General features: G+C 48.2%; 1 protein-coding gene across 2 annotated transcripts in view; it reads right to left on the bottom strand.

The window, feature by feature from the left end:
* Positions 1-1,086: 1,086 nt before the first annotated feature.
* PNPLA1 (patatin like domain 1, omega-hydroxyceramide transacylase) overlaps positions 1,087-19,810 on the bottom strand; it is a gene marked incomplete at both ends in the record, with an annotated part of 42,062 nt that continues 23,338 nt past the window's right edge. Inside the window, 9 exons of one of the 2 annotated variants that reach the window (XM_081247036.1) lie at positions 1,087-1,137; positions 1,835-1,940; positions 5,401-5,526; positions 6,733-6,811; positions 9,356-9,925; positions 14,247-14,307; positions 15,182-15,391; positions 16,329-16,394; positions 17,886-18,118. In XM_081247036.1, coding sequence (XP_081103162.1) covers positions 1,087-1,137; positions 1,835-1,940; positions 5,401-5,526; positions 6,733-6,811; positions 9,356-9,925; positions 14,247-14,307; positions 15,182-15,391; positions 16,329-16,394; positions 17,886-18,118 — 1,502 coding nt within the window. The remainder of the gene's footprint in view (positions 1,138-1,834; positions 1,941-5,400; positions 5,527-6,732; positions 6,812-9,355; positions 9,926-14,246; positions 14,308-15,181; positions 15,392-16,328; positions 16,395-17,885; positions 18,119-19,810) is intronic. The other variant, XM_081247037.1, reaches the window with a different exon arrangement.

Here is a 19,810-nt window from a genome sequence, read left to right as displayed (position 1 = left end):
CTGGAAAAATTGAGGTTAAAGACACCTTTCTTTTTTTTTTTTTAAATAAATAAATAAATTTATTTATTTATTTATTTATATTTGGCTGCGTTGGTCTTCGTTGCTGCGTGCGGGCTTTCTCTAGTTGCAGCGAGCAGGGGCTACACTTCGTTGCGGCATGCGGGCTTCTCGTTGCAGTGGCTTCTTTTGTTGCGGAACACAGGCTCTAGGCACATGGGCCTCAGTAGTTGTAGCACACGGGCTCAGCAGTTGTGGCTCACGGGCTTTGTTGCTCCGTGGCATGTGGGATCTTCCCAGACTAGGGCTTGAACCCACGTCCCCTGCATTGGGAGGCAGATTCTTAATCACTGCGCCACCAGGGAAGTCCCAAAGATGCCTTTCTTGTGGACCATTTTCCCTTGGGTGTGAAGAGCCGATGGAGTCTGCCCTCATTTGGGCTGGGAAAGCAGGGGCAAGGGGACATAAAGCTTCCCGTTTCCTCTACAACCATGGGAGGACTCCGCGAAGGCCAGGGCTGCCCACTCCACCCAGCTGCACCACATAATCCCTCGGGAGCTTGTAAAGGCTGCATGCCAGATGAGCCCCACCTGGGGACTTCCATGAGTGGCTGAGGTGGAGCCCACTGGTTCCAAGTCAAGCCTTTTTTACGCTGTGTGAATGAAAAACAAGCAACAGAAGATGTGGTCTCGACACCACAGGAAACAGGAAAGAGTGTCCATGGCTCAGCTCTGCCTGACCACCAACAGTTTTGCCCTGTGGATGAGATCCTGGGGGGCTAGGATCTTGAAGAAGTGAACTCAGGCTAGGTTGGGAGGAAGACCCAGATCCCAGTCAGCCGGGAGGAGGCTGTGCTGCTCGCTCTTCAGTGCCCATCTGCGCTGACGTCCATCTGTCTGTCCAGAGCAGAGTAGTGGAAGGACTGCAGGGAAGCTGGGAGGACGTTTAAACAAGAAGGCTCTTGCCTGGGGGAAGCAGGACCCTCTACACCAACAGGCTTGGTAGTGGGTGGCACGCAGATCCCCGAAAGGCCTGGGGTGAGAGGAGGGCGTCTGAGAGCAGCGGGGAGAAGCCTTGGCCTTGCGGCCGTCAGGTTCTCTCCCGTTCCAGCTCAAGTTTTCTCTCTCGGCTCACAGTTTCCTAGAAAAAGGACACAAATTCATCATTTCTAAGACCCGAATCAATGACTTCCCTCCCCTTAATTCCACTGAGAACACTCCTCACAGATATATATGCCTTGGGCATCCTGAGCAAGTAGCCAGGCTAATACGTGGAAATTGGAAAACTCAATTTATACCAAAAGCCAGTTCGAGGGTTCACTTTATTATACAAGGGTCTTTTGCAAAAGGAGGATTCCATTTGCAGAGCAGGAGCTGATAAAAGAGTGTTTGAAATATTATTCGACTTGCCAAAGTCTGGTTGGTATTTGGTTTTGCAGGAAGAGGGAAGAAGTGGAGTGGCCTCCAGAGTGCAGAGGACAGTTGTGCAGACTGCACACTGCCCAAGGGTACACTGCCAATACGAAAGGGTAAGCACTTCACAGACATACTTACATGTCATTTATACAGCTTTCTAGCAGTTGGCAGTCAATTGTTCAAATGAAAGCAGTGTATTGTGACAACATTCAAGCAGCTGGCAGTCAAGTTCTCAAGGAAGGGGTGCTGTTTTCTCAGTGTACAAGGCATTATATGGGCTAGTGTTGGCCCTGACCGTGACCAGGAAGAAGCAGGTGGGGGCAGAAAGGAAGTTGGGGCAACAGGGCTCAGAGATCACCACAGTATCCTGGGACAGAACAGGCAGTGTCCGGTCTCCAGGGACACGCTGGGGCATTCCACACCTCAGGGCAGCTGTATTCCTTGATCCGACTGGGATGAGGTCTGTAGGTGACCCAAACTGTCTCGGAAGTGGAGAGCAGAGAGAAGTCGAGTGGGCAGGGAGCAGAGCTGGATGCGAGAAGTTGAGGTTAAGCACATGTGAGGGGAAATGAGACAAAAAGGGGCAATTGGAAGTCCTGATTTCCAAGCTCTCCTCCACCTGCTGTGTGACCCTGGGCAAGTCACTTGCCCTCTCTGGGAAACTGCAGGAAGACACCTGAAGAGCTCATCTTGGAGAAATGTTGGGATGTGGACTTGCACATTCTTGGATAATTTTCAAATCTGACTGTGTCATTCTGTTGTTTAAATCCTATGATGACTCCCCAGTAACACAGGTGAAGTTCAACCTCGTTAGCATGGCACATAAGCCAGCCTGACCTACCCCCTGCCATGTTTCCAAGTGCACCTCCAGGCCTCTCTTGTCCAAATGGAGGAACTAGACTAGACTCTGTGACTTCAGATTCTCACTCCAGTGCTCCTTCTACCCCAGGAGACTGTACCACTTGGTCAACATCAAGATTCTGGTGACAGATGATCTGGATTCAGATCCTGGCTCTGCCATCTACCAACTGTGTGACTTTGGGCATGTTACTTAACCTCTCTGTGACACAGTGCTTGGAACATAATAACTACTCGGTAAATTTTAGCCATTATTAAATTCACCTTTGAATAAGGGGGGATTCCATAGTAACTCAAAGGAGGGGCTCTTTAATGGTGGAAATCTGGGGAGTCTGACAGACTTGGCAGCAATTAGAAGGATGTGGGTAGCAATCAGCAAGGTGGACCTCCTCCTTTTCCATTTGTAGCCTGTAGGCAGTCTCTCAACTTCTCAATCTGTCTCTCTACTTTGATGTCAGTACACAACCTGAATCCGATGACCACTGAGAAGAGATAAGACTAGCAGAGGAAAGCTAGGCTGATACATATTTCTAGCCATGCTCCAGGAGAAGGGCATATCTGGCATTACTGCTGGTCCTGGAATAAAAGGGACAGGGAACAGACTTGACCCCAACCTGTAGCCTAAGCAGAGCTATCCCAGCCAACTCATAGCCCTATGAAAGAGAAAAAAAATTAATGTGTGTTTTGTAATCCACTGAGATCTTGGGGGAAGAGGGTCATTTGTTATACAGCATTATCATAGCAGCAATAACTGACTAATACAACCCACACCAGAGTATGGATTTGAACTTCTAATTTAAAACATACACACACACACACATGCACGCACGCACGCACGCACATTAATGTATGGGAGATTTACCCTGAGCTTTTATTCTAAACTCTTTCCTCTGCTGGGAGAGATATCAGCTGGGGACTAGGAATTTACACAGGACTAGCCTGTGGATGTGACAATGTCTCTTGTGATTGTAGTTTGTGAACAGACCTTTCCTCTTCCTGGACCACTCCCACCTCTCTATGCCTAATACTTTTAAACTTTTTTTCCCTGCCCACTAACCTTGTATTTGAACTCAAAGCACGGAATTGCTTAAAATCAATTGGTAAATTGCCCCCAAGTAGTTTCATAACTTGTTCTATAAAGGAGCACCGCACACAGGATGTGTGACCCACTGACAACAGTGTTTTCCACAGTTTATGAATGTTGTTTTGTTTGTTTTTTTATCACAGCCTGCTTCTTTATAAAGCACCTTGATTCCTAGAAGTTTATCAACCAAGGTAGCTCTGGCTGAACTGCACAGTTCCCAATGCTCTGATGTATGGGAAGAGGCCTGGCTCTAGAATCAAATACCGGAGTCTGGACCTGGCTTCCAGAGGGCACTCCTAGCTGCAGGGAAGCTTCCCCACACCCATGGCAGACCTGCCTATATCCTCATGATCAAACCTGACCCTGAGCTTCTAGAGCCAGACTCAAAGTTCAGGGAAGTTTTGGGGATGGAGACCAAGGAACAGAGTGAGACTAATTCCAGGCAGCAGTGATTCTACAAACCCCAGAAACCACCAACTGCCCTCTGGGTCCTACACCCTTGCTGCCCATCCTTAATCCAGAAAGTGACACATAGGTCTGCCCTACTTCCTGCAGCAGCTCTGAATTTCCTCCCCACAATACTGCTTCCTACCACCCACCAAGTACCTACTTGCCCAGATTTTGCAGTGGGCTTATGGCTGCCAGGGTGAGCCTCTGACCCTCATCTACCTGATACATCCCTGTGCCTACCCAGGGACTCCCACCCAGGAATGGATGTCTCATAGAAAGAGTTAGAAATTTTTCCAACCAATTAAGGCTTGAAGCAAATTAAATAGCAAGGTCTGTTCCATTCAGAGAATACTTCAATAGTCCTGTGAAATAACTGTAGATGATACCTGGCTTGATTTGGGTTTGAGGCTGGCATTTTGAATTTGTGAGTGTGTATGTATATATGCATGTGCCTTTAAAAACAATTTTATGGTTCAGTAAAAAAATTAAGACTTGGTTTATATGGGGCTCACAGTTTGGCAAATTAGTTGGTTTTACTCTTGTCTTTGGTCTGAAGTTCAACTTTGGGATAAATTCTTGAAAGTTTGGGATCAAGTTGAATTCATCTTTGATATCCCCAGAACCCAGAAGAGTGCTTGGCATTTAGTAGGTGCTCAGTAAAGGTTGACTGATTAAATTAACAACAGTCTAATACAGTCAAAAGCTATATAAGAAGCAGGCCTACATCAGTCAGGACTGTTAGCTGTAGGTTGGCAACAGTTAGGAACCCTACCTGTTGAGTCACATGAGTGCCCACCTGTTTGTTTGTTTGTTTAATATTTATTTATTTATTTGGCTGCGTCAGGTCTTAGTTGCAGCACGCAGGGTCTTTGTTGAGGCATGCGGGATCTTTCGTTGTTGTGTGTGGGCTTCTCTCTAGTTGTGGCACGGGCTCTAGAGCACGCAGGCTCAGTAGTTGAGGCTCACGGGCTTAGTTGCCCCATGGCATGTGGGATCTTAGCTCCCTGACCAGGGATCGAATCCGTCTCCTCTGCATTGGAAGGCGAGTTCTTAACCACTGGACCACCAGGGAAGTCCCCTGTTTGGTTTTTAAGTACAGTTCTTTTCTTTTTTTTCTAGGACAAGGAATAACAACTTTATTCCAGAAGCTAGCAGATGGAGAAGATGGTAGACTAGTGTCCCAAAGAATCATCTTCTTTAAGTGCAGTTCTATTCAGAAGCTGAGAGGTGGCTAGTTAACCTCTGGGAGTTATATAACCATAATATCTACTAATTATTGAGTGCTATCACACATCTTGCACTCTGTGAAACAGTTTACACAGTTGACCTTGTTAAACCCTCACAACAACCTTATGAGCTGGCATTAGCCCTATTTTACAGATCAGGAGATAGAGGCTCAGAAAGACCAAGAGTCCTAAGCGCACTCACCGGGTGAGACTGTGGCAGAGCAGGGATTTTATGTTGGGTGTGTCCAACCCCAAAGCCCAGCTCCACATCCCCATCCTTATTCATTCCCTCACTACCCCTGTAATCTTCCTGCAGACCATTCCCAAACCTGCTCCTCCCTGTGGAATTAGAAACATGAGTCATGCTCACTGCATTTTGTTGCCTGGTTTTTTGGATTGTGGATGTCTTGGGAAGCCTCTTCTGGTGCCACTTGTCTTTTGTTTGTTCTTCTTGAATACCTTGCTCACCCAATTGGAGTCTTCAGCAGTTCTCTCCCTGGGAAAATAGATGAAATAATGGTTGGTTAATGACAGAGCCCTGCTCCAGCTCAGAAGGTAGACAGAAACACCAATGCCATGGTTCTCAACCCTGGCTGAACATTAGAGTTCCCTGGCGAACTTCTATTTTGTAATCAATGAATGTTTATCTAAGTAACATCATGCCAACTAGTCAAATGAAACTCAGCTAAACTTTTATACAGTTATATGTCAATGCAATAAAGTTTAAGTCATGTGAACAAAATGCATAATTTATGCCCAAGCACAAAATTATTTATGCAAATTCTTTCCAAAAGTTTTATAATTAAAACTATACTTAATGTGAGAAGCAGGTATGTTTTAATATACTTGATATGATATCGAGTGGGAATATCAAAAATTAAAGTGCCTCAGGCCCTGTTCTCTGCAACTGTGGCCATAGAAAAACTCAGCCACTGCCAGAGCTACCCCAAGGCAGGAAGGGATGAGGTCGGGGGGCAGAAATACCCATGATTCACCCTCTGATCTCCTGCTGTTGCATTCCACTGGCTAACCCCACTGGCATTCAGTCAGCAAAGGAGTCTGGGTATTGCGGTTCCCAGAGAGGAAAAAACAAACAAACAAAACAAACAAACAAAAAACAGCTCCCCAGCCCTCTCCCGGTCACTGCAAAGACAATAATGGAGTACATGTTAAACAACCCAGCAACCCAGACAGTTGGTGTGCATTATGAAAAAAGATTTTCTGGGGACAATCTACAACATAGGAATATTAGCCCTCTTTTTATGTTGATAGAAAATAATTTGGATTAGGGGAAGTTTTTGGTAGAGTCTCTTAACTTATACTGTGCAGGATCCACCAAAGGCTAGAATGTAGCATGCCTGCCAGCTCTTTTGAACTGAGACATCAACAGAGAGTCAGATACGAGGAGGGGTACACACTCTCCCACTGCATTTAGAGAAGGTACATTCCCCAGTGTGCACAGCAGGGACTGGGGGGAATGACACTGTCAGCATGAATAGGCTCATGCCCCACACGTTGCCTTCACTGAGGAAGAGAGAAGAGGGAGTGGTGGTCTGCAAACGGTAAGGGGATGGACTGAAATCACATCCAGAAAAGGAACCCAGTGCTCCTTGGGCAGCTAAAGAGATGGAAAATATCACTTAGCTGGGCCCTCTCCCCTGACCAAAGGAAAGAACATGTTCCCAATTGAGGAGACACTTACATTGCAGAAGGCTTGCTCATGGTTTCCTTCACATTAGCCAGAGGCACAGTGCTTTTGGAATTTGAAGAAGCAAAGGGAGCTACAGCCAAAAAAGAAAATACAGGAGACATGAGTGAGATGTGGTTGGGGAGGAGTACATAGTCATTTTTGAAATAACAATAGGAAGTAAGTGAAATGTTCAGAAACAGTAAAGAACTTTTACTCTCAAATTCTCGTATTTGGGACCAGAATCATGTTGTTGGATTTGACTGAGATCCAGGGCAGTGGCATCTGCAGAAGGTCTGAAGCTAACCCTTGATATAATATTATCAGCAATTCCCTCATAAAAAGCAGCCAGTTGTGTCAGGGAAAGTTTTCAAGAAAATCCCCCACAGGGGTCTAAACCTTCTAGCATCTGCTTTATGTAATGCTTTTGTCTTTTTTGCTGGAATAGGAAATACAAATAGTTTCATGACCATTGTTCTTAAGTAAGATCCCTTTTCTTTGGCTTGCGGGATCTTAGTTCCCCAACCAGGGATTGAACCTGGGCCCACGGCAGTGAAAGCTTGCATGCTAACCACCAGGGAATTCCCTTAAGTAAGCTCTTTGCAGGTTTCTGATGAGTAGGGGGATATATAACACATGAATATTAATATGTAATTATGTAATACATGCAAATAAAAATAATATAGAATAAATTAATAAATTCCTCTTCTGAACTTCTTTCATTTGGGGACCTGCTGGATATCCCTCACTCTCCCAAATCTATTTGTGGCTCCTTTGTTTATGGATTTTCCTGGGACTTTTTGCAGCACCTCCCGCCCCCAACAACAACATGGCCACTGCCAAACGACTGCTAACATGAACCCCTGGGGCTCCACTCTGCCCAATTCCTACAGGTGGCCTAGGGTGTCACTGCTGAGACCAGCTGGAGGCTCCAACAGGATGCCTCAGCCTCAGCACTACCGGCGCTAAGGGCCAGGCAATTCTTTGTTATAGGGGTTGAGCATTGCAGGATGTTTAGCAGCATCCCTGGCCTCTCCCAACTAGACGTTACCCACTTGGTGACAACCAAAAATGTCTCCAGATGTTGCCAAATGTCTCCTGGGGGGTAATATGGCCCGCAGTCGTGAACCACTGGGCTATCCATACCCTCTGTCCACCCCAATATGAGTGAGGAACGCCAGCTCTGGGTCCAGGAGTTCTCAGGCCCCTGAAGATGGCTGCCTTTAAGCACAGGTGCGATAATATAAAATAAATGCATTTCATGTAACAGGGAAGAAGACAGCAGGTGAAAGACTTTGAACAATTTTCTGACTCTTAATGTTCTGATATTTTTGTCTCATTGTTAAAAGAATCAAAGTGGACCTATTCAAAAAAAAAAGAAAGAAAGAAAAGAAAAGAAAAAAAAAAAGACAAAATGAACCTATTCCAGAGAAAGGGGGGTCACCCCTGACTCAGGGCAGATCCACAAAGAAGGAAACCTTGCTAATCTCTGCTACTGTTTATCGTAATAACTATGGAAGCTTGGCTGGTGAACCATGAGGACCCTACAACCTGGCTTCGGTCCATCATTTGGGCCCCTCTCCCTTGGTCCCCACCCAGACCACCCACAATGGCCAAACAGGTATCTTCTTCATCCTGAATGTACCTTGCACTTTCCTTCTCTGCACCTGAGCCTATGGAATAAACAAAATCTGAAATGTTCTTTCTACTCTGTCCAATCCCACAAACCACAATTGTCAAAATCTTGCCCATTTCAAATCACCTGTCACCTCCAAGAAGCCTTTCTTATCTCCCCAGAGAGATGTGATCTCATTCTCTATTAATAACCTCAACACTGTTTTTGTTAGTTATATAGTACTTAAGAATTCCTTTTGCGTTTTTGAGGTTGGTATCCATGCCATTCCCTCCGTTGGAGGGGAGATTTCCTGAGAGTGAGGAATTAAGAGCTGTTCATCTTTGCAGCCCCCAGAGGGGTGCTTCACCTGTAGTAAAGAACCAGTTTTTTAAAATACTATTTACAATCCATAATGGACTAGCGCTTTTGTGAAATACAATATAAATGAATTAGTAGGAAAATGACCAAGCTCTTGGATGTCATAGCTCTACTGTATTGCTATAAACATTTCTAAATGCTTGCTCTCACTTTCTGTACTCATTTAATTGTGAACTAATAACAAATAATTCAGGGACTGGCACTGGTCCACAGACCCCTTCTTGAGTAACATTGCCCTGGCACAGCAGCTTTCACAATAAAAAATCTACTAGAACAGCCGCTCTCAAATGTGGAGGGCTTGTAAAAACTGCAGACAGCTGGGTCCCACCCCTAGAATTTGTGATTTAGTAGGTATGTGGTAGAGCCTGAGAATTTTCGTTTCTAACAAGTTCTCAGGTGGTGCTATTGCTGCTAGTTGGGGAGCACACTTTGAGAATCACTGGACTAAAGAAGAAAAAAACCAAATGTCAAGTACACTGCCCTCTCGTGGTGGTCTGTCCTCATAGCAAGTAGAGCCGCTAAAGTTACGGGCCAACTTCACCAATGCACCCCTCTAAAGCAACTGCTATCAGCAACCATGTCGTTACACACTTGCCAACAGGCTCCAGACATGACGAAGCTGTGAGAAGCCAGAAGGGTCCATACCTTGGGGCTGTTCTGGGCCCAGTTCCTCCACAGGTGGCTGTGCAGGTGATGCTGAAGAAGAACACTGGGGCAATGTTGGAGATGTCCTCACAGCGGAAGGCCCCAGGGATGTCCTGGATGACATTGATGACTGGGGGGGTGGGGATCTGGGTGGTGATCCAATCAGTTGTACCTGCTGTGATGGTGATACGGGTGACAGCCCAGGTGTTGAGCTGGGGAGGAAGTGCACAGCTGGGAGTGATAGAGGCGGCAAGTCAGTTGGAGAATGTGATGGTGATGAGGCCAGTGGCGATGCAGGTGGTGAAACAGGTGACTCCACAGGCCACTCGCATGTGGATTCAGGTGTCTGCACAGGTGGGGACAGAGGTGGACTACGGCCACCTTTTCTTTCCCCTTTGGGAGCCCATTGTGTGTGAAGTTGTCTGGATTCTTCTGGACTGGCCCGCTCTGTTTGGAGGCTTGGTTGACAGTGTTCAGGGCACTCATTGCTAAGGGCAAGTTCTATCTGGCAGTACACTTCTACCCAGGGGAAAATCACTCTCTTGGAAGGAGAATTAAAGTAAGCACCATCTAGGTAAAACAACAGCATGGGGTCACAGGTGGCATTACTAACCCCTGGCATCAGCATAGTATTTGCAAAAAATGGCTTCCCAAATTATTCTCATAAACAAGATTAGTGCTTTTCATTGTTTTTGTTCTGTTTTTGCTGCGTTGCACAACTTGCAGGATCTCAGTTCCCCGATGAGGGATTGAAGCCCAGCAGCGAAAGCCTAGAATTCTAACCACTAGGCCACCAGGGAACTCCTGGATTAGTGCTCTTCAATGGCCTTTCTTTGCTTACTTGAATTTATATTGAATATCCGATTGTGGGTTTTTTTTTGTTTTTTTGCGGTACGCGGGCCTCTCACTGTTGTGGCCTCTCCCGTTGCGGAACACAGGCTCTGGACGCGCAGGCTCAGCGGCCATGGCTCACAGGCCCAGCCGCTCCGTGGCATGTGGGATCTTCCCGGACCGGTGCACGAACCCGTGTCCCCTGCATCGGCAGGCAGACTCTCAACCACTGCACCACCAGGGAAGCCCTCTGATTGTGTTTTGATCCACTTATTCAATGGATAGTTATTGAGCATCTAATATGTGCCAGGCATTATACCAGGCACTGAGGAGTTGAAGGAGACAAAAATAGGCCTCTTGCAGCTTACAGTCTAGCCTGGGGGCAGGCACTAACCATGCCAATAACCTCAAGTTTTAACCAAGACAAGTGCTAGGAAGTGAAGAATGTGGTACTAGGAGAGACGGGAGCAGGGAGGGCTTCCCAGAGGGAGTGACGTTTGAGCTGAGACGTGACAGGGGAGGGGTCCAGGGGGTGGTCAGAGTGGGACGAGGAGGAGCATTCCAGGCAGAGCGAACAGCACACACAAGGGTCACAGGTTCGGGGGAGCAGCAGGAAGTCAAGGCCCTGTGAGGTCAGTGTAGGTGGAACAGGGGTGGGCATACTTGTGATGGGACATGGGGCTGAGGAGACCACAGGGGCCAGACCATGCAAGGGCTTACAGGCGGCATCAAAGACCCTTCATCTATCAAAAACTCTAAAAATGCAAATTAATCTATAATGACAGAAAGACATCAGGGTTTGCTTGGGGATGGTGGGATGAGGGAAGGTGGGAGGGATCCCAAAGGGGCATGAGGAAACTTCAGCCATGATGGATTGTTCCCTATCTTGATTGTGGTGCTGGTTTCACAAGTGTGTGTGTCTGTGTCTGTGTGTCTGTGTCTGTGTCAAAACTCACCCAATTGTGAGTGGGAGGAAGGGAGGGAGGAAGGTCAGTTTGGCCGGGCATGGCTGGATATGGGATGGATATTTCAGACCTGGCATCCTCTGAGCTCCGACCTCACCATGTACATGTGTCTGTGTGGGGAATGTGGATTTTCAAGGATGCCAGCAAGCAGTGTCTGCTGTCAGGGGAGGCCAAGGGTGGAGAGGGAGGCTCACCTGGTGGCAGGAATAATTAGGTAGATGTGAACCCTTAGGAGGGAGGAGAAAGAGGATGCCAGGATGTGAGCTGAGGAGTTCAGGGTGACACCTTGCAGGTGTGGCTTTCTACCTGAGCTGACCCCCTTTCAGAAACCAGGCAGGAGGCTGGAGCAGACTTCCGTTTTCTCTTCCCAGATGGTAGGTGGGGATTTCTCAGGCTATGTCAGTATTTCCTGCTTGCATCTGGTGCCGGGAGAAAACTCCAGGCCCACCAAACCCAAGAGGATTTAGGTGCTGGAGCTGAAACTTGCACTGAGAAAGCCATGCACACATTTGCAAATTGGAAGAGGAAGCAAAAACAGCTGGCAGCCAGCACAAGTTTTTTTCTCCCTTATGAGTTGTGTCTGTTCCTACTTGGAGTGATTCCAGGGCCATTGGGAAAAACCTGCCATCCTCCATATACTGCCCCAATTCAGGAGTGGATGCCTGCAATGCTACTATTAGAATTTCATCCTTGGGTTTAAGACTGCTGTTCATACCTGTGAAAATGTCCACACCAGCTAAGCGTGGAAGCGGGGAGGATGAGAGGGTAAGGAGCTACTGAGAAATGGGGGAGACTAGAGATGCTTAACAACCCACTTTGTAAGTCTTACCAGGGCTTGCCCTGAGAGGAAGAGAAAGGAAAAGTTCTAGGCGAGAGACAGGTATGGAGGCAGCCAGGTAGTCAGGATGCAGTCTGAGGTGTAGCGGGATTTCCTGGGGCAGGGAATTGGTATCTGCTCTGAGATCCAAGAACCAAATCAGGGGCTCCCCAAACCTCAAGCCCTCGATATACACCATCACTGAGGAAAGAATGGAGGGGCTCCCCACCTGGGGCAGAAAGGACCACAGGCCCTAGCCAGACCCTCCTATTTCCTAAGCTCTGTAGGTGAGACTTCATCTCCACCACCACCACCACCCTCAGGTTGTACAGTTTGGACAACCTTTTGGACACTGGGGGCTCGGCTTCATAGCTGTCACCTGTGAAAATGTGGAAGATGGGGCAGTTGTCAGAGGACAGTCAGGGTTAGGAGGAGTCTGTCTGCAGAGAGGTCAGAGGGGGCAGTGGACTGGATTGACTGTGGCTAGGAATAAAACTCAGAGGTAGGTTCCACCATCAGCCTCCTTGTACAGATGAGAAAACAGGCCCCAGGAGATGAATTACTTGCTCAAGGTCACATAGTTGGTGGTCAAAAACCAGGATCTAAACCCCTTTTACAGGGCTTCCCTGGTGGCGCAGTGGTTAAGAATCTGCCTGCCAATGCAGGGGACACGGGTTCAAGCCCTGGTCCGGGAAGATCCCACATGCCGCGGAGCAACTAAGCCTGTGCGCCGCAACTACTGAGCCTGCGCTCTAGAGCCCGCGAGCCACAACTACTGAGCCCACGTGCTGCAACTACTGAAGCCTGTGCGACTAGAGCCTGTGCTCTTCAACAAGAGAAGCCACCGCAACGAGAAGCCCGCGCACCGCAACGAAGAGTAGCCCCCGCTCGCCACAACCAGAGAAAGCCCGTGCGCAGCAACAAAGACCCAATGCAGCCAAAATAAATAAATAAATAAATTAAAATAATAATAATAATAAAAAAAAAACCCTTTTTACAGATTTGGAACTAAGACTCAGAGAGGGAGAGTGATTTCCTGGAGCTCACAGAGCTTGGGGGATGGGGATCCTGGCCCAGGGCTACTTGCCTCCAGAGCCCACATTCTCTCCATCCTGTGTTCCTGCTCCCTACCCCACTAGTCGGGAGAATGGACCCAGGAGAAAGTAAAGAGTTAGGACAGCAGAGCTTAGGAAAGCAGGAAGCAATTTTTTGGCTGCACCATGCAGCATGCAGGATCTTAGTTCCTCAACCAGGGATTGAACCTGCACCCCCTGCAGTGGAAGCACGGAGTCTTAATTGCTTGACTGCCAGGGAAGTCCCAGCAGGAAGCAATTTTGAAGGAAAAAAAAGTGCACATATCCTACAAGAAAAACCTCATTCAACCCCTTAATCTCACTCCTTAAATATATTTTTTAAACTACATATACAAAAAGTTCACCACAGCATTGTTTATAATAGTGAACATTTGGAAACTCAAAGAATGATCAAAGTATTCTGTACAACTGTGATGGAATATTATACAGGTGCCAAAAAGCCAGTTACAAAGACCATATGGCAACATGGAAAAAAAAATTTATGATATAACATTAGGTAAACACCCTTTGATCCAGAAATCCTTTTTTTCTGGAAATATGCTCTATGGAATTAATTCTAAATATAGAAAAGCATTTTTTCTTTCCTTTTAACAAAGATGTTTGCATGGCCTTCATGGAGTTAGCGTGTGTAGTGCCTGCCATTGGAATCTTCCTTCCACCCAGACAATGCACAGAGGATACACAGGGGTGGGACCATGCTTTCCAAACCAACTTAAGGCAAGGGCTCTTCTCTCTCATTTGTTGATCAATATGTCACTCCAAAGTCTCACACAAACATAAACTAGTCACATCTAGTTCTACATTAACAATACTGTTTCATTGGAAAGAGAATAAAATGCAAGAAAATGTAATGATATGAGAATGGAATGCTCCAGGGAGATATGAGCTATGTATTTCCTAAGCATAGTTTTTAAATTCAGAAACACATTTGTACAAAAGCCCTAGACAGTTAACCTAAAGTCCCATCAGTTAACCTAAAGCCCCTTTTAAACAGTGGTCCTAATTTCTGGCCACAGAATCATCTGGACAATGAAGGCTGTCAGGTCCCTGTGCCCATTTCCAGCTCTCCTGGGTGAAGAGCGCCTCCAGTTCACAAATTGGGGGGAAATGCTCCTCTATCCAGCCCTTATACTTCCCTTTGCCCCACTTTCCTCCTCTTCCTCGGGGCACCACACGGTACTTACTCAGCCGCCTCAAGTACGAAACAGCATCTTCGTACCCTCTGTAGTAATAATTGTGCAGGATCTGCAAGGTGGGGCACCAGGAAAATAACTAAAGCTGTAGCAACAGAGAGACCCATAGTCCCCTCTCCCAAAGCAGCTGCTTTCATTGCTCTTAAGCTTTATATCATGAGCTTTTCAAAATGTGCCCAGCCTTCACCACCTGCTAAGAACAGCTGATCACCAGCTTCCCCTGGGCCGGAGAGGGTGCGATGTTTATAGTAGAACCAGAGAAGGTGCATTTGGACAGTATAAAGAGCAGCATTTGGAGACTGGGTTCAAATCCCAGGGCTGCCACTTATTGGCTGGGTGGCTGTGTGAATGTAACCTCTCACAGCCTCAGTTTCTTCACTTGTAAAATGGGTATAATAACAGTATCTATCACAGAGGATGCTGGAGGATTACACCAGATATTGCCCACAATGCCTTTTCTGTAAAAGGCCAAACAGTAAATATTTGGGGCTTTGTAGGCCACATATAGTCTCTGTCACTTCTTCTTGTTTTTTTTTTTTTTTTAAACAATGCTTTAAAAATAGAAAGTCCATTCTTAGCTCACAGGCTGTATAAAAACAAGTCATATGCTGGATTTGGCCCCTGGGCCATAATTTGCTGAACCCACATTGCATGTCAAAATGGGAGAGTTCAGCCAACATTGTTATCAGTGGTTCTGAGATCACCTCATTTTACAGGGGAGAAAATTGAGGCTGGGAGCACTTAGAGCCCTTGTTCAAGGTCACATACCCAGCTGGCAGCAAGGCCGGGATACAGCTTTAGGAGGAAGTTTAAGGGATCATTTGAGATGGACTGAGTGGGCCTTATTGGCTCCCCCACCCCACTCCAGACCCCATCGCCCTTTCCGGCTCTCCTTGCCCACCCACCAGGTCCCTCCTGTCTCTTACCACCAGGTCTGGAGGGAACAGGGCATGGGTCATCCTGGCGATGTTCTCCAGGGAGAACTGGAAAGAGCAGTTGAACATGCGGAAGTCACAGAAGATGGCGGGGCAGTCCCGCGGGCAGATGTCCTGCTGACCACTGAAGGTGGAGATGGTGATGGAGTCCGTCCAGAAGGAGCAGGGCTGCATGTCCGAGAAGCCCCCGTCGATGTACCGCTGCAGGCGGAGAGGGGAGACAGAGTGAGACATGCTCATCTGGGGTCATAGGTCCTCTCCCCCGCTCAGGGAGAGCAAAGAAATGGGTCCCTTGGGAGAAGCTTTGACGCCGAAGTCCGGGGGACATCCATACTCTGGATGAAGCAGGAATGAATGCTTCCCTGTCACATTACCCCTCGTGGAGTCCCTCAACAGCTGAGGGCAGGGCCGGGGAAAGGAGCTCATCCACAGGGCCTTTTGAGAAAGTGCACATGTGGTGGGTCTGAGCAGGTTGTGAAATATCGCTCCTCCAGACTGCCCTGGGTCCAAGCTGCCTCCCTCTGTTGAGGTCAGACACCCTTAACACCCTCCAGAGCACCCCTGACCACCCTGTGTCCACCCTCAAGTCCCTTCCCCTCTTGGGGCTTCTGTTTCCTCAGCTGTGAACAAAGGATCACAGATACTGAGGCTCTAACTCTCTGGGTGCCTGTGAATGAAATGAATGACATGCAATACAGGGGTCCATCTACTAGCTGATTCCTAATCTCTGGATCTCATTTTCTTTATACATAAAATGAGGAGAGGGCATGGGTTAAATCTTCCTACTCAGAGTGTCGTCCGAGGACCAGGAGCACTGGCATCAGCTGAAGTTGATTAGAGGTACAGAGTCTCAGACCTACTGGATTGTCCTACTGGGGAAATCTGGCAAACCTGTGGAGCCTTGACCTGCTGGGTTCACTAATGTGTTGGTGGGTCCAGAGAGAAGCCCAACTTAGGGGCAGAAGTTCTTCTTAAAGCCCCAGAAATCTATCTACACTGGGAATTCTGAGTAGGAAACCACAAGGACCTTTTCAATTCTTGGTCTTCCCACTGAATTCCTCCCAAATGTGGGTCACAGGGGCCCTGAGGCACCCCTGGATCCCACCTCATCCCCCCCCTCCCACACTGAGGTACTTACCACTCCGCGGTAAGTTGGAGGAATGAGGCCACAGTACACAGGGACAAAGCAGCTGCAGTACAGGGCCTGTGGGGGAGAGGACAGGGTTGAGATGCCCAAGGGCTGGGGGCTGGGTGGGGAGGGATCACCTGCAGGCATCTGGGCCACCATCAGCCTGGCCCTTCTTAAACCCAAGGTGGAGTCACTGCCTTGGGAAGTGGAGCCCCAAGTTCAGCTCCTGGCTGGATCCTTGGTAACCTACTTGGTCAGGCTGGGCCCGATGTCTCAGTTTTAAAGGGAGAGAGTGGCCTCAATGATCTGCAAGTTTCCTTCCAGCACCAAATTTCCATGAATCCGATGGGATTCAAAATCCATTAATGTGTGTCTGGCCTGGGTCTGGAATCAAAGGAGGGTGAGATGCCCACCCTTGGGAATGCTCAGAGGGGGAGCAAGCAATTAGGTGACAGTACATGGGGTGACAGGTGCTGTGATGGAGGTGAGCATGGGCATCGTGGTCCCAAAGAAGCACCCAACCCAGGGGTTGCAAGGCAGGCAGGTGATGAAGGAAAGTTCCCTGGCAGGAGTGACTGGAGTCTCACCAAGCAGATGAAGTGGGGTGGGAAGGAGGGAAGGGCATCCGGCACAAGGCAGGAGGCGCAGCAGGTGCAGACACAGAGGCCTGCTTTGTGTGATTTGCTCTGGTTGGCATGGGTAAGAGTGGGAGGTGGTGGGAGAGGGCTGGGGAGAGAAAAGTCTTGAAGAGCTGGGTGCTAATAAACCCAGAGGACATGAGGTAGCTGGAGGAGGTATCCATGCCCCTGCCTATTCATCCCCAACCCCCAGGGTCAAGGCCATGCCAGTGTGGGGATGTGAGGATGGGTGGCGAGGGTCTTGTGTTCAGAGCAGGGGAGGGGATTGGAAATATGGGTGGAGGGTCATGCAGCTCAATTCTTGCCCTGAAAGAAAATTGGACATATCCACAGCACTCTCCAGCAATAATAAGTCATAACTAAAATGTATATTAATGAGCTTAGAACAATGCACTGTCAGAATCCCCTTTCCTAAGTGTTAACCCGTTTAGTGATAAAACAGTCCTTTTTATCAAGGACCAGTGGAAGAGAGGGGCCGGAGGGAAGCTGTTCCCACAAACTGGGAGTAATTTAGTGGGGAAACACTGAAGTCCAGGCCCTAGAGGAGCCATGGGACCTCTGTTGGTAATACCAACGGGCCTCTGAGAAGCTGCAGGATTAGAGCAGAGGGCAAGACAGAGGCAAAAGGAGGCAGACCCTGAGTGCTGAAGTGTAGGATGGTGAGCAAGTCTGATTAGTTTTTGGCTTCTCTGTGTCCATCTTGTCTAACAGCATGCCTGACACAGAAAGATAGATGCCAGGAGGGTGAAGGGAGGGAAAAACTAGGGAGGCAGAAAGTAGAAGGAAGGAAGTGAGGCAGACAAGTGGACCATCCCAGAGGCCTGTCGAGAGAAGCAGGGCCAGCCTCTCCTTTCCTGTCCCAACTCCCTGGCCCCGCCCTTATCCCTAGCCCCACCCCCGCCCTTATTCCCAGGTCCGGCCCCCTTGCCTCGATGAGCTCTTCCTTGGACGTATATTCTGAAACCACAACACTCTTTCCATCCGTGAACCGGGTGAGGTTCACGTGGAGCTTCCCCGTGGCGACCTTGTAGGAGTCCTCAGGCAGGACCCGGTACAGAAACTGCCTCATCATCTGCACCATCTTACAGGACCGGGACAAGGGCCCCAAGAAGGATTTCTTCACCTCGGCCACAACCACATTGAGGACTTGGAGGTACTCATCTGTGGAGGAAGCAGAGAGGAGTGGGAGCTCAGCGGTCTCCGTGGCAAAAAGAGGTCAAGGGTGATTCCACCATCTCATCCTGCATCCAACAAATGGGGAAACCTATAATTCTGATGCAGGGAAGGTCTCAGGCATCAACCTGTCCTTCTGCACACAAGGAAAGTAAGGCATGGAGGAATGAAGTCACTGGCTCCAGAGAGCCCACAGCTAGTCAGGCGTCCTGACTCCTTCCTATTGAGGGCAGAGGACCACTTTCCTACCCCAGATAGCTTTCCCTATCACCATGCCTGAAGTCCACCACCAGACTGCATTCTTTCGAGTCTTAGAGGCTTTTGGCCCCATAAGAGATTCCCATTAAATACGGCTGAAAGCCTTCACCAAGTGACACCCTGGGATGCTTGCTTAGTGCTGGCGAAGTCTGTGGGGCTGCTGACCTTGAGGCAGGGGAATTACAGGGAGGGGTGAACTTGGTCTTGAAGCCATTGCATCACCTTCCTTTTATGGCCCCCGGTACAGGCCTGAGAGGGAGAAGGCCCTAAATTACAGACCCAAGGCTGTGCTGCAGGGGTTCCCAGGAGGGTGAGATGAACCTTCTGTCTCCTTCTGAGAGGAGCACAGCCTGGGCACATAAGGGCCTACACGTGCCAGATGGGGCTTGGAGGGCAGATGCGTTGTCCAGGGTCTGGCAGAGGAAGGTGTAACCCACCTGCCCCCCACATTCCCCAGAATTCTACCAGGGAAGTTAGAGTTGTAAGCTTAATAAGAAGTGCTCTCACAGTAATACTGTGAGGTAGGTATTTCTATCCTCATCTTACTGATCAGGAAACTAAGGTTCTGAGAGCTAATATAAGTTGCCCAAGGTCAACCATCCAGTGAGTGTACAAAGTGGGATTTTAACCTAGAGTGTGTGACCCTGGAACCCATACTCCTTCTGTTACAGTAAGCTAAAAGCTTTCAGAGCTGGGACTGTACCTGCCTCTGGCCAATTGCTGCTAATTTCTACCTTGTGCAAACCCACTGGGAAAATCAGGAGCAGAAATAGCTCTGAAAAGAACTGCTAATTTTTTAAACAAATATTTAATTGTAAAACATCATATACAGAAGAACTTTCTTACAATTAGTGTCATGCAGCAAGAGCTACCTGGGAAGTTGTGCAGTCATGAGCTCTTTGCCACTGGAGGTAACCAAGCAGAGGCAGAACAAGTACCTCGGTCAGAGAATTTATCAAAGGGATTCCTGCATGGGTGGTAAGGGCTAAGATTCCTTCCAGCCCTGAGATTCTGGGATTCTCATGGGCACCTGACAATAAATCTGAGAAGCCATCACAGTGCACGTTCCTTTCCTGTTTACAAATAGAGCATCTGAAGCACAGAAGGTTTACATGATTTGCCCAAGGTCACACACAGCAATCTGGGGACAAACCACAGCTAAGGACGCTCTGCTCCTCTTGCATGTTACCATTCGCAGATGATTCCTCATTAATCGGGGAGCAGGTAGGATAAGGAAGTTTAGTATCATTTTATAGATGTAGAAGCTGAGGCAGAGAAAAGCTAAGTGTCCTACCCGAGGTCAGACAGCCAGGCAGTATTTGTTCTGACTCCAGACTCCACCTTCTTTCCCTGAGTGTTGGACTGATCCCAGAGGCTGAGCGAGCCTGGGTTGCCATGGTGACGGCTTTTTCTCTCCAACAT

Source organism: Mesoplodon bidens, assembly GCF_964165515.1.
Source record: "Mesoplodon bidens genome assembly, chromosome: 10".
Lineage (NCBI taxonomy): Eukaryota > Metazoa > Chordata > Mammalia > Artiodactyla > Ziphiidae > Mesoplodon > Mesoplodon bidens.
The sequence above is the reverse complement of the archived record's forward strand: the minus strand, read 5'-3'. Positions and strand labels throughout refer to the sequence as shown.